Here is a 13,299-nt window from a genome sequence, read left to right as displayed (position 1 = left end):
CTGGTAGGTTGTTGGCCATTTACTATCAAGTATCTCACTGGCATCTCTAGATTAAACATCATCATAGACTAAACCAGAAAAAAAATCCCAGACTCCTTTTATCTTTGTTTTATGAATTTCTCACTAATAAATGACTGCCAAGGGTGTGGTTGCACAGTTTTGATACCTGAAGTTGCATTCACATGGTTGCCCTATAAAAAAAATAAGGGGGTTAGGGGAAGGGAGGTAGACAAAATTCAAGCAACTTACCTCTGTTGCTGACAAACGTTTATCGCCATTATCACTACCAACACCTGAATCTGAGTCCTTTTTACTTGGGTAGATGTCATCAATGCTAGATGTGAACAAAAAAAATCAATAGAAGACTGTCACAGCATGCATGGTTAGAATTCTGTCCTGTTTTGAATTAAAGCAAAATTCCCTCCATTATCAATGCCAGTGAATAAATAACTCGGTATGATTGCTAACTACACATCTGCAGTATGCTCCAAGTAGATCAGATAGACTGTTTGGTTAGCTTAAGGATTAATGAAAACAACAGAAATAATCTGTCCTATAGGTCACTAGACAAAAATGAAGAACTTTAGTTTTTCATTCAAAACTTTTTTTTTTTTTTTTTTTAGAAAAACTAAACTAGTTGAACTCAAACAAGCGTCAACTAATTTAAAGGTAACCACTAATGCATTAAAACGAGCTGTTAACTCCCTGGGGCTTGGAGTAATTATTAACACAGAAACCTCCTTTTGAGTCTTTAAAATAGACATTGAAATTTAATATTTGAACAAAATGACTACAATAATTGCAATTGCTATCTCATTTTTTTTTAATTGCCTAATATGACCTCTACTCATTTTAAAGTACCCAATTAGACACAATACTCATCAGCTATTATTTTTATATATATAAATAAAAGCATATATCTGTACACGCTCTATTTCCTACTCAATTACAATCCTGAAAATTGTAACACTGATTTGAGACTGACACAGCAATTTAAAAAAAGAACAGCATTCAATTGAATAAGATGAAAAATATTTTTCACTTTGTTCCAAGATCATAAATATTACATGAAATATTAAGCAAGATTTTTATTCATACCTCTCTTCCACAGGTTGTGGCAAATGTGGCTGTTCCATGGCATTAAGATACAGAGAGTCTGCTGTTTTAATCTGGCAGGCCTGTACAGTCAGATATTTGAATATATGCACCTTACCCTTTGTACAAATCTGTTGGACAGGAAAAAAAATAGGTTTGTAACTGGAATAAAACAAAAATGTATTTCAAATTTCATGTAGTGAAACTCTCTGAAAACTAACTCATATAATCATAATAGAAAGGAAAACAGATTATTTATTTTAAGAATTAAGAGCTACTTCAATTAGCCAAATAATGATTTGACATCACTACCATAAATACTCTAGGAGTAATACAGAAAACAACAAAAATTTATTCTACTTTAAAAGATCCAAATTTGCTTTCTGCTCCAAAAGGATTATGATTAATAAAATATATTCCAGTCTATTACTAACTGCAATGTGAGTAATTATTTTCCAAAATTAGTCAATAGTGACATTTAATTAACAAGCATGTTCTTTACACTTTGTCACATTGCTTCTACTATTGCTCGTTAATGTTTATGATGCATTTCACTGGCTTTTGCTTTTTTTTTTTTTTTTCCTCTATCCGTATTCTTTAACCCACATGCTTGCTGGAATTTCCTTCGTATGTTTTGAGCTTACTAACTGCACTGCCATTTGTAGTTAATGAAAAGCATTTCTCCAGTGTAGTAAAAACTCTCAAGTATTTCCACAGCTGTTGATCATCTTGTAGTAGATACAGTATGATGAATCTAGGGTTCAGCAAGTCAACAACAAAGCTGTCCTGAAGCAGCAAGCAGATGTTTCATTTATTTATTATTTCTCAGCATGGCCTATATTCAGAACAGGAGTCTGATCTCTCTGTGTATGATGTTCTGTACAGTTATATTATAAAGTAAAATAAACTTCATGTGGATTGTGTTCTAGGCTGCCTGAATGTATAGCAAATTGCAACAGAACTTCTAGAACTAGCCTCTTATTAACAGAAAGAACTGGAGCCTTGAGTTGGAAGACCATGACTGGGGAAACAAACTCCCAGTCAACTCTGAACTTGTGCAGCATTTGCTACTCCAGCTGGATGTATGTAAGTCTATGGGGCCCAATGGGATTCCTGACAGGGTCCCTCAAAGAACCCACTAATGTCATTGTGAGACCTCTCTCAATTTTCAACAGTCTTTGGAATCTGGAGAGGTCCCAGTCATAGCATAAAGCTACCAGTGCCCAAAGGAGCGGCTGAGGTCCTGGGTTTGCTCAGCCCCGAGCAGAGCAGGCTGAGGGGAGGCCTCATGGCTGCCTGCAGCTCCCTCACGAGGGGAGCGGAGGGGCAGGCGCTGAGCTCTGCTCTCTGGGGACAGCGACAGGACCCGAGGGAACGGCATGGAGCTGGGACAGGGGAGGGTCAGGATGGCGGTTAGGGAAAGGGTCTGCACCCAGAGGGTGGGCAGGCACTGGGACAGGCTCCCCAGGGCAGTGGTCATGGCACCGGGCCTGCCAGAGTTCAAGAACCATTAGGACAATGCTCCCAGATGTCCTTTAATTTTTAGGTGGTCCTTTGTGGAGCCAGGGGTTCGACTGATGATCCTTGTGGATCCTTTCCAACTTGGCACATTCTATTACTTTATAATTAAGCCAGGAAGTTTCCCAACAACTCTCTTTTCCAAAGTTATACACACATTAGGTTTCATATGGAGACAGGAATGACAAAAATAAATATGTAGCTTTATTCATATGTAGAATGGAAATATTCTAGAGTGACATTAGTTTCAATGGTGCACACGCTCATGATGCTTTGTCTTGTTTATATATCCACAACTAATGTCTGTGCTGACAAGTTCAGATGCCCACTATTACAGAAAGTTGCATTTTATAGGCTGTAAGTTATCATCCACCCAGTATTAAGGCACAGTTTAAATGATGTTACTTACTTGTGCTGGTGGAGACTGCAAAGGATTGTTGTCAAGCAGTAATACTTGTAACTGCACCATCTTTCTAAAACAGATGGGAATCACAAGCACTTTATTGCAAGAAAAGTCGAACTTTACCAAGGGAAGCTGCACTAGTTCTAAAAGCAACAAAGAAGACAAAAGGTGTTATATCTGTACTTATTTTTGCCATAAAATAGTAAAATATTTCTGAATAAAGCTTTTTTTTTTTTTTTTTTTTTTTCAATCTCAGAAAAAAAGGAATATGCCTCTCATAATAAAAGGCAGTGTATAGCAGCCTCCTTTCCCTTTTTTAAAAATACAAACTCAGACAGGAACATGACTAGTATTTACTCCATTCTATCCTGGGAATGGAAAAGGGTGTTATTGATATACAGGTGACAATAACTTTTAAAAACTTTGATTTTATTTATTTATTTATCTTAACGCAAATGACAATTACCATACTGCATTCACAGGTAAGAATTTGTGCAAGTTACAGTAGCTAAAATTTTGAAGATAATTCATTAACAAAGTCACACACTAAGTACTACTTAATGCTATAGGCTACAGAGACACAGCAAACTCAAATGGAATAAATTCAAACACAAGGTAATTACTATTTGCTACTATTACTTAACTTATTAAAGATACTTTCAAAATACTAATAAAAAGAATTACTGCAGAGGCGTTGGGATTATTATTTATTTTATTTTACCTGGTGGTAAAACTTCGAGGTAATTTCTTCTGACATTCAGTTCTTTTAAAGATTTCAGCTGGCCTATCTGCTGTGGCAAAGCTGTGATTTCATTACAGCTGACATCCTACAGCAACAGTAACAGAAATAATGAACTTTTGGCCCCAAAGTGTTAAATAATACTTACAGGAAATTGTAGCTAATGTGTTATTACCATTTTAACATTTTATTAACCTGAAAACTCGCAACCTTCCATGCTCCTGCCTTTCCAGTGCAAAACTAGATGAATGAGAAAAATCTTTACACTTTATTCAAAGCCTAGAGTAAATATCTGTTTAGAGGAGTTAATTTTTAAAGTGAATTTAACTTCTGTAAAAATTATTAGCTTAAAATGTCCTACCTTTTTGTTTCTAACTTTTGCTTGTATCAATAACTTACTACCGTGATTATACAACCAAAAGTGTTTGGATGAAGTGTAAAATTGCTACTGTATGGCTCTGATTTTGTTTTTATTTTTTAAGATTTTTGTTCTTCTAGATAGACTATTTAAGCAAAATTAAAGAAAACAGCAATATCCTTCTGTAATGATGTTCAGGAAAGATTACTACATCAAATAGGAGGACATAATGAAATAGGACAGGTCTTACTTGGTATTATACAGATATTCAACATTTTCTTGTAAAAGCTACTCCCTTGAGAACCTAGACAGACTCTAAACAGGTCACAGATAAATTCAGGGGGTTTAACAATCTGGATGAGGTGGCAACCGACAGTTATTTCAGCTTTTCTAAAGGAATAACTGCTGTAAAGTTGAGTTGAGCCCAAAGTAGTGAGTATTGCTAAACAACTGAACATTATTTCAAGGGAACAGTTTCTACACATTAACGCTACTGAAAACCTGAAAATGCTACAAATGTGTACTAAAAACCCACAACTTCTTGGATTAAGTCAGTCTAAAACACGAGAGATTTCACATATTAGCTACTGCTTCTACTGCCAAACTGTCTACATTCAATGTGAAATCAAAATGACATTGAAACCTCTCCTTATGTGCCTGTAACCTGTAAATGCGAGCCATGTCCCAGTTCTGCTTCCATTTCTGCATTAAAAAGGGAAGCAGAGCTTCCTAGGAGGACAGCTAAGTGAGGCAATGCCAAATTTTCCTGAACAGGCTAGACTCTTTGCTCCTACTCTTGACTGTTTCAGATGATGGGATTTATACAGTACCTGGGAGCTCTTCAGCTACACAATTTTTAAGTCAGTCAGAATTGAGCCATCTCTTTGAAGACAGCTGCTTTACTGCTAGTCATAAGCATGACATTAACTCTCTACCTGCAATCCTAAAAACTAGTTAAAAAAAACAACAGTAGTAGCAAAATCTGATCTGGCAATGCTGCTCTTTTTATCAGACATGTTTCTTCTCGTAACAGAATCTCAGTGCTGCCAAAACTTCCCTCCCTTGTCAAAACAGAGTCAGGAAATTATTTTAGCTTTTAGACAAGGAATTTAAAAATACCAGTTAATGAGTGCTTCTTTTGCCCAAATTGTCACAAAGTACGGCACTGTTAATTGCACTGTTCCCAGATCATTTATTTTTAAAGCTTTACTGTCCTGTTTTCACTTTACAGGCTTTAAATGAGTTTATAATTAGATACGTACTTTTTAGAGCAAAGAACTTAAATTTGAAGTCACCTTGTGGCAGAGAAACTCTAGATCAAGTACACTTCTGCACGTACATCAGAACAAGTCAAGGAAAGAGACAGTTTTAAACGAAGTTCAAAAGAAATGTCTGGAAGCGTACCCAAGTCCTCTTATAATCTCTCAAAACATCCACAATGTGACTGATCTCTTATGACAGCATGTCAGTAGTCACAAGGGCTCTAGAGACAGTTGTAGCCTTGATCCTAATAACACTTCAATCCAACTTTTTTTTGTACTACTTTGAATAGCTGTGGAAAACAAAGACCTATAACATTATTTCCAGTTATGCTTAGTAGACTTTATGAGTGTGTATGTGACAGAGACAGTGTTTATCTTAAACTTTCCAATTACTTTGGCAGTAATGGAAGCCACGCTATCAAAGTCAAATGCCTATGATTTTCAGGCTAATAACCCTTTAGAGCAACATGACATCCAGTAAATTGAAACTTCACTTCACGGACATCTGCAGGCAGTTGAAATGAAGTTCAAACACCTACTCAGGTCCTAGGGGCTACCATTAGCTAAGGCCAGACTTCTTGCATGAATGCTGTGTTGTCCTCATTGGTTATTTCCTGCCATAACAACACGGACAATTTCTCACAATTAAAAAAATGTAAGGCTTAGGGAAATTTAACATTAGTTTCTGTGGCATGTAGCTCAATGGTGTGAAAACAAATCCAGATCTTCATTTTTCCTTTGTTTGTAGTGAAGTTTAAACAATCATAAAATTCAGACTAATATAAGTGGAAAAACACATACAGTAACCTAACTCCACTGTAACATTATTGACATAGGGGATTTTATCCAAACCTTCTGAATCAGAGTAAACTTCCTCCTTGCACCCATTTTAAAATTTGAGGCTCCTGTTATTTCTAATAAGTATGTGGATTCTGCCAGAGCTTGTGAAATACAACGTCACACTGAATGTTAAAAATGTTACATGGATCCTTTTAGAAAACAGAAGGCAGCACGTCCCACTTGGCCAGGCTGCTGGCCCAGATTTGATGAACAGGGTAAAGGACCTAAATCCCAGCAGATGGATTTGAAAGCTTCCAACATCAGAAAGGAGCATTCCAGAGATGGAGAAAGCTCTTCCCCTGAGAGTGCAGAAGGGCAATGCTGCCCAACAGGAAGGAGAGCAGAGCTTTACTGCACATCTTACAGCTTCAGGTGCGATCGTAGAGCTATCCCTACCCAAGTACTTTCTTTGATGGAAAGTAAGTATCAGAGTATCTTCACACCAATTTTGAGGTCATCCTCCTGACTGACAGTAGAAGTATGATCAAGTTATGCAGCTGTAAATGAGTTTCCCAACCAAATTTTCTAAATACTTTGACTATATCCTGGAGGGGAAATAATTCATACATTATTTTAATGCTTCTAAGACAACTCTCTGACTACATAGCAGAACCTAAGACTAAAATTTAAAAGAATACATAAAAATTTACTGCATGTAATATATAAGTCATTCTATGTTATGATTGTGACATTTATCTATGTATAAACAAGCAATAAAAAAGAAGAGAAGAAAGGAAGCAGAATTAGCTGGAAATATCTCACCTAATCTGCAGCGAACTATGTTTTTGTCATTCTAGAGAGGCCACAGAGGTAAAATCCGTTTCAAAAAGTTAAATAACAGCAATAAAAACATCCATTTGCTACATACACTCAGATTTTACTGCAAGTAGCCTGTGAAAAGCTGGAAAACACTGAAAATCTGAGGGTGCTTGCCAAAGTCCTAGTAACACAAGAACTGAATGCAACCAGTTGGTGTCTGCCACCACTCAGGATTGATCCCTTGGGCCAGGTTAGCACCAGTGCTGTGTACGTCCCAAAACAAACAAGAGCATGCCCTGCCAAAGGGCTGGCTGGCTGTGTCGCTTGGAAGCCACATGCTGTTCAGGCTGGCATTGCTCTCACACAGCTGAATGTTTCGTGCAACAACTGCAGCATGACTTAATCCTCTCTATTTTTTTCATCTTTTTCCTTATTGGCTCTTGAACAATGATCACCTTATTGTATAAATCGCATCATCTTACATATGCCAATACAGATACAGGCTCTCAATCCTACCATTATTTGCTGCATAGCGGTTTAGTCATTTCCAGCTAAGTAACACAACTTATTTCACTAGAAATACATGAAGTACTCATGGTAGCATCAACCTCAGTAACCAGGTCATCAGAATAGATGCATGCCTACTTAAAAAAAAATAGTTATTCATGTATTTTATTTCTTCTAATCACAGAGAGCTAGATTCAGACTTTCTTCAAGTTCTAACAATTCTATTCAGCCATCGCATCCCCAAAATTAGGATGCACTTTAGTGTTATTCAGCTTCAATTACATATAAAAGTGAAGCTATAATCTCTTACTGAACCAGTTTTAAGCTACAACCTAACACGTTTTGGAAGGTAATTCAATCAAAACCAGCTCAGTCATATAATTAAACCCATAACAAAAAGATATTTTAAACTACTTGATAAGTTATTAAAAAACACCACCACCACAAACCTGGCAGTGTTTAGCTCAAGTACAACCCAGAAAATAAAATGTAATTGCTTCCCTCCACTAAACCAATTTACTCTAAGTTTACTTATAATTAATAGTATAAGCCTGAAACACAAGGCACTGTACAAGACAAATACAAGAAAAAAACAAGCCCTAAAGTTGTCACTTCATATACGGGGAACCCATAGTGGCACTGGGGCCCCAAGCAAGGCCAACTCAACTTCTGTAACAGAATTTAGAAATTATTCTTATCAAGATGTCAATATGATATACAAGCACTTTCAGATACCTAGAAGACGTGCAAAATAAATGCAACCAATGGAGATGATAGCAGTTAAGAAAAAGCTCACACACCACTGTTTTACTCTGCATAAATTGGCAGTATCAAACAGTAGTTTGCCAATTTTTATCTTAAAAGGTCAAGGTGAACAGAAACAACCAGAAGGCACAACACATGCCACAGGGAGTTCAGAGCCTCAGGAAGGCTAACAATATACAAAAGAGGAAGAGAAAGGGGAGAAAGGGAAGCTTTCACAATTTCCACATACAAACTTTTAGAAACAATATGCAGTTACATAAAATTTAAGTTAAGGTACCAAATAATTTCTGCATTTTCTGATTCTTAGTTATTGGACAATATATATTAGGGATTAAATACTGCACTCAGAGACTGTAGTTGTTGGACAGCTTTGAAAAACAAGAGGAATATAATCATTTTGTTTAGACAGGTTTTCCAGGAAAACAAGGTTGCATGACAAAAATAGTGAAATAAAATGAAAACAGACCGATAAGATCAGTATCATTAGCGGAATGCAATGTGGTAAGCAGATAGCACTGCAAGAGAGAAAGGAAGCAGGAGGCGGGGTGGTATAGGAGGAGCAGAGAGCTTTGCAGAGACTGATGCCAAAAAGAGAAACTTAAGACAGCAAAACAAGGAGCCAGTGCACATGGTGAGTACAACTGGCAAAGAAAAACTTAGAAGCTGAGTTTTAAATGAACAAGGGCAGTGGTGTTGCTCTGAAGGGTCCTGAAGACCATAAAGGAAACTTTTATTGTGTTACTACTCAATAGACTTGAGAAATTCAGAATTTAACTGGCATTATAGTATAATGTATCTGTTCAAATATCTTTCCAAATAGAATTTTACTCTTTCTAGTTAAATACAAATAAAAATCAACAAAATCAGTAACATACCAGTTCCATTAACTGTTTTAGCTGACCTATCTCTTCTGGAAGGGAACCTAGCTTATTGTTACTTGCAATTAAGACTTTTAGAGGAAGACCACACAGGCAAGCTGGCAAAGAAGAAAGCTGATTTCGACTGCAACAAAACAAAGAAAGAAAAACAACCATTAAGAACACCAGTAATATTCTTACTCACATGAAGACAGAGATGTAAAACTCCTTCATTTTGATGGGACATATTTAATGCAGATAAAATGCAAATTTTAGAATTGCAATTATTATGAAAACACAAGAAATATTTGAATTACTGACTAGAACAGTATTGCAGAATAGTATCACTCTGGAAAAAACATCTTATAACAGTTTAACATTGTAAAAATGTTGCTACTCCCCCATCCCAGACATCCCAAACTTAGCAATGAAAATTTATCTTACTCAGGAACCAAAACCTGGAGGAAAAAAATGTGCATCCTTTTTGCTCCTCGTCCATTTCCTGTGCATTGGTTAATGAATATAAGCCATAACATTATCCCCATCCCCCTCCTGAGTGAGGGAAGGCAGGGAGGCACCAATTCAATTTAATTCTATTTATAAAAACTGCTGTTACATATCACTGTACTCTGATTACCTTACTCATCTTAAACTTTTCTGTGTATCAGGGACAAATTTATTTCTAGTTTTGCTGGTGTATATATCAAAGAACAAAAAAACATAAATGTCTTCTATATCTCAAAGAAAGTCCATTTAAGTGTTAAAAGTGTAAGCAAAAAGTCCTTTGACTCAACCTGTAAATCACATCCTTGAAAAATATTTTCCCTTATCATTTGAAAAGAGAATCGAAGGGTAGACTGCATCAATCCTATACTACCAAAAATGGTATTTGCTAACCTCAGAGGCCCATGTTTCAGGTGATAACATCCTGAAGATGATTAAGTCACAAGCCAAAATAAGATTTTTATAGGGTGGTATCCATTACATTTTGCATCATCATTGCTTTGGAACACACAAGAGAGTTTGAGGCAGGGTGATTCTCCAACAAGGAGAACATGGGACCTAATCTCTATGAGAAGGTATACATGTAGGTTACCATGTCACATTTCTCACCTTAAAGTAGGGCCAACAAAAGAGGATCAGCCCAAACCTTTCAGTCAGAGGCTTTCCTGAACAAATGAGAGCTGTCTTCCAGCACATCCAGACAGTCTTTCTTTCCCTCCTTTTTCTTAAAGCAATTGCCTACGTGGCAATTATAGTCTGCTGCTACACTTTTTTTTGGACACAATCCAAAAATCTATCTTGATTTAAGCTTTTATACCATTTCTCAAGACGACCAGCATAAACATGGAATCAGTTTCAAAAATATTTCAACATTTAGACTATAAGATTGCAAGGCAGCAGATCCTTCAAATGACTAGACAAATGTCAGATAATTTCTTAGTTTTCTATGTTTTCTAAACACTCAAACTTCTCAGTGGGCTAACCCATTCATTCTTGTTACTAACACTTCTACTGTAATATGAGGTTTGAACATATGCTTCAAGACCCTTTGAAGACTTCCCTTCCTCCAAGGTTTCCAGAGGGTTTATTTACTTATTTGTTAAGAAGAGAATAAGATGATTCTTGTTGGAAATACAACGTAAGATATATTATCATATTATCCCAGGTAAATTCAGCAAAAATAAGGTAAATTCAACAAAAAAAATTAGAACCATCAATGGTTGACTTCCTTTCAAGACTTGCATTGAACCATTTTATCTCTGAATCTTACTTTTTTCTAAAATTGATACAACATTTATAAATGACTCTCCAACATGATCCATTTCAGACTTTATTTCTGAAAATAAAAAACAGTATTTTCATGAAGAGGAATCACAAGGGAAAGTAAATTTTGGTAAAAAACTTTCCAGAGATTTAGGCTCTCATTCTAATAACAATTACTCAAGAAGCTTGAACTTAAAATGACAAATACTGTATGATTATAAAAACATTAACTTGTGATTTGTGAGTCAACTGCCAGAAAAAAAAATTATTGTGCTCAACAGAACAGCATTAACTACCACCTTCCCTAGAAAATTTGACAGTTTTAATAGAATGTAACTTCTTTTTTTATGGGTATCAACCCGTTAGAAAACAATGAACAGTAAAGCAGTGTCCTGTTCACAACGATTTTAGTTAGCTTCTGCATGACTGCTAGGACTCCAAAGAACAAATACGCATCACTGATCTGTGAAAATAGATTACAAGTGTTACTGTTGCACAACGTACCATACAAGGTGATGGGACAAGAGACAGTAGAGATTACATCCTCCAGCCTCTCTTAAAGTTATGTTAATATAAAAAGGAAGACAACATCATTATTTCAGAAATGTGGAACTAAACACGGATTGAAGCCTTGTTTCATCCATGAAGGCTGTACAAGGAATGAAATTAATGTATTTTAATGCACAAGCCTTTCCTCTGTCCAAAATCTTTGAGTTCCCCAGAATCCTAAGCAGACTATCAGATCTGTGAAACCTGTAACTCAAGAAAATAATATATGCATTGCCTTATTCTGTCTTTTCTGCAGAAGTCTGAATGCCTTAGCCAGAAGGTATTGTTCTAACATTTATTTTACTACTTACTTTTACTTATTTTAGGAAGCTTAAAATCTGAAAAGGTTACACTGAACAGCAGATTTGGCACCACAAGAAAATAACAAAATGTGAGTAGAAGTTATTTTTAAGGTCTACTGAAGTCAAATTGAGAACATCCAGAATCTGCAAATGTATCTACCCAGTAGGTAGAACACACAAAAATAACAGAATTTTTTTTACTTTTTAAGTTTTACACAGCTCAGAAGCAATCCACTGAGAGATAAGGAAAAGCACATAACCAGTGTATGTGTGTAATAAATTGTCATATTTGTTTAAAAGGAATTCCCTTAAATAAAACATAAATTGTATCCACCAAGGTCCCAAACCTATACACATCTCTTGACATCACTTCCTAATTCTATTTAACATACATATTCTCCTGGTGCCACATAAAAATATCCATTTTAAATTCATCATGTTTTCTTGCCAAGAAGCAACATGGTTAGAAAGTCAAGGATATTGTTCTCTCTTCTACAGACTGCTTACTGTCAAGACTTCCTAATATATGGGAAGGCCGTGTCCAAAAGAAAACTATTTAAGGAGATTTTAAGCAGAGAGAAACTACCTAGTAAAACTTGAAAACTTTCCATTTGTTTAGGTTGTCTAATTTACTGTGGTACACAATAGCAATTCTAAGTATTCTGGATTTGTGGCACTTTACATAAATTCCATTAATACACTGAGTTAACTCACTCTAATTCCCATGTTTACCAAGATGACTTAAGCAAACTTGATTTCATCCAGTCTTAATTTTTTTTTTGGATCTAACTGTAATACCACTTCAAAATTACATGTCCCATATTCTTTACATGTGTGCAAATACTCAGGACACATTATTCTATTTCAGTTTTTTAAATCAAAATTAGTGTTCCATGGTAGCCAAAACTGCAGTACAGTAGTAACACAGGAGGGCTTGAGAAATATGCTCAGTGTTTACAAGACTGAAGACCAAGCCTTCATACCTTGGATTTAAAAGCACACGAACCACTTTGCCCCCTTGTTCAACCTCATTCTCAAAGACAGTAATATCTTTACTATTACAATTTTCACATATCCAACTACAAGCAAACCTCCACACCTTGTCCCAGCTGAGAAAGTGCTCACATGTCCTCTCTCAAAATAAAATAATGCATTCAACTGCATTTAAAGCAATAGAAATCCTCAATATGGATTAGCATCCACACACAGCTTTCCCAGAAAAGAAACAAAGGTGCTTAATTCTTTGTCCCTTCTTCCTAAAAAAAGGCAGTAATTATGTATCTTCCATAATAAGAGGACATAAGTAATAAAATCATGATTTTCCTCTCTATTCCCCATGAGGAAAATATTGATCCTCTGTCCCTCCATCTCTCTAACTACAAAAAAAACACATACCAAACTTTAAAAAATTTATCATCAGAAGGGAATGAAAAGAATCTGACCATGCTGATACGATTAGCATTCTCAATTTGCTAGAATAAGGGAAAGAAAGGGATTAATGTTACTCTGTCATTCCTTAAATAATTAGTTTTAGATTTTACATTGCCTTCGTATGGAACTATATCTACAGGCAATGAA

General features: G+C 35.8%; 1 protein-coding gene across 6 annotated transcripts in view; it reads right to left on the bottom strand.

The window, feature by feature from the left end:
- The window catches only part of LRCH1 (leucine rich repeats and calponin homology domain containing 1), a 114,586-nt gene that overhangs the window by 44,860 nt on the left and 56,427 nt on the right, over nucleotides 1-13,299 (bottom strand). For all 6 annotated transcript variants that reach the window (XM_032202416.1, XM_032202375.1, XM_032202391.1 and 3 more), the window contains exons 3-7: nucleotides 9,122-9,248; nucleotides 3,738-3,843; nucleotides 3,023-3,159; nucleotides 1,099-1,226; nucleotides 250-334 (exon numbers count right to left, since the gene is read on the bottom strand). In XM_032202416.1, coding sequence (XP_032058307.1) covers nucleotides 250-334; nucleotides 1,099-1,226; nucleotides 3,023-3,159; nucleotides 3,738-3,843; nucleotides 9,122-9,248 — 583 coding nt within the window. The remainder of the gene's footprint in view (nucleotides 1-249; nucleotides 335-1,098; nucleotides 1,227-3,022; nucleotides 3,160-3,737; nucleotides 3,844-9,121; nucleotides 9,249-13,299) is intronic.

Source organism: Aythya fuligula, chromosome 1, assembly GCF_009819795.1.
Source record: "Aythya fuligula isolate bAytFul2 chromosome 1, bAytFul2.pri, whole genome shotgun sequence".
Taxonomy (NCBI): domain Eukaryota; kingdom Metazoa; phylum Chordata; class Aves; order Anseriformes; family Anatidae; genus Aythya; species Aythya fuligula.
Note: the sequence above shows the minus strand (reverse complement) of the source record. Positions and strands in the feature narration are given on the sequence as shown.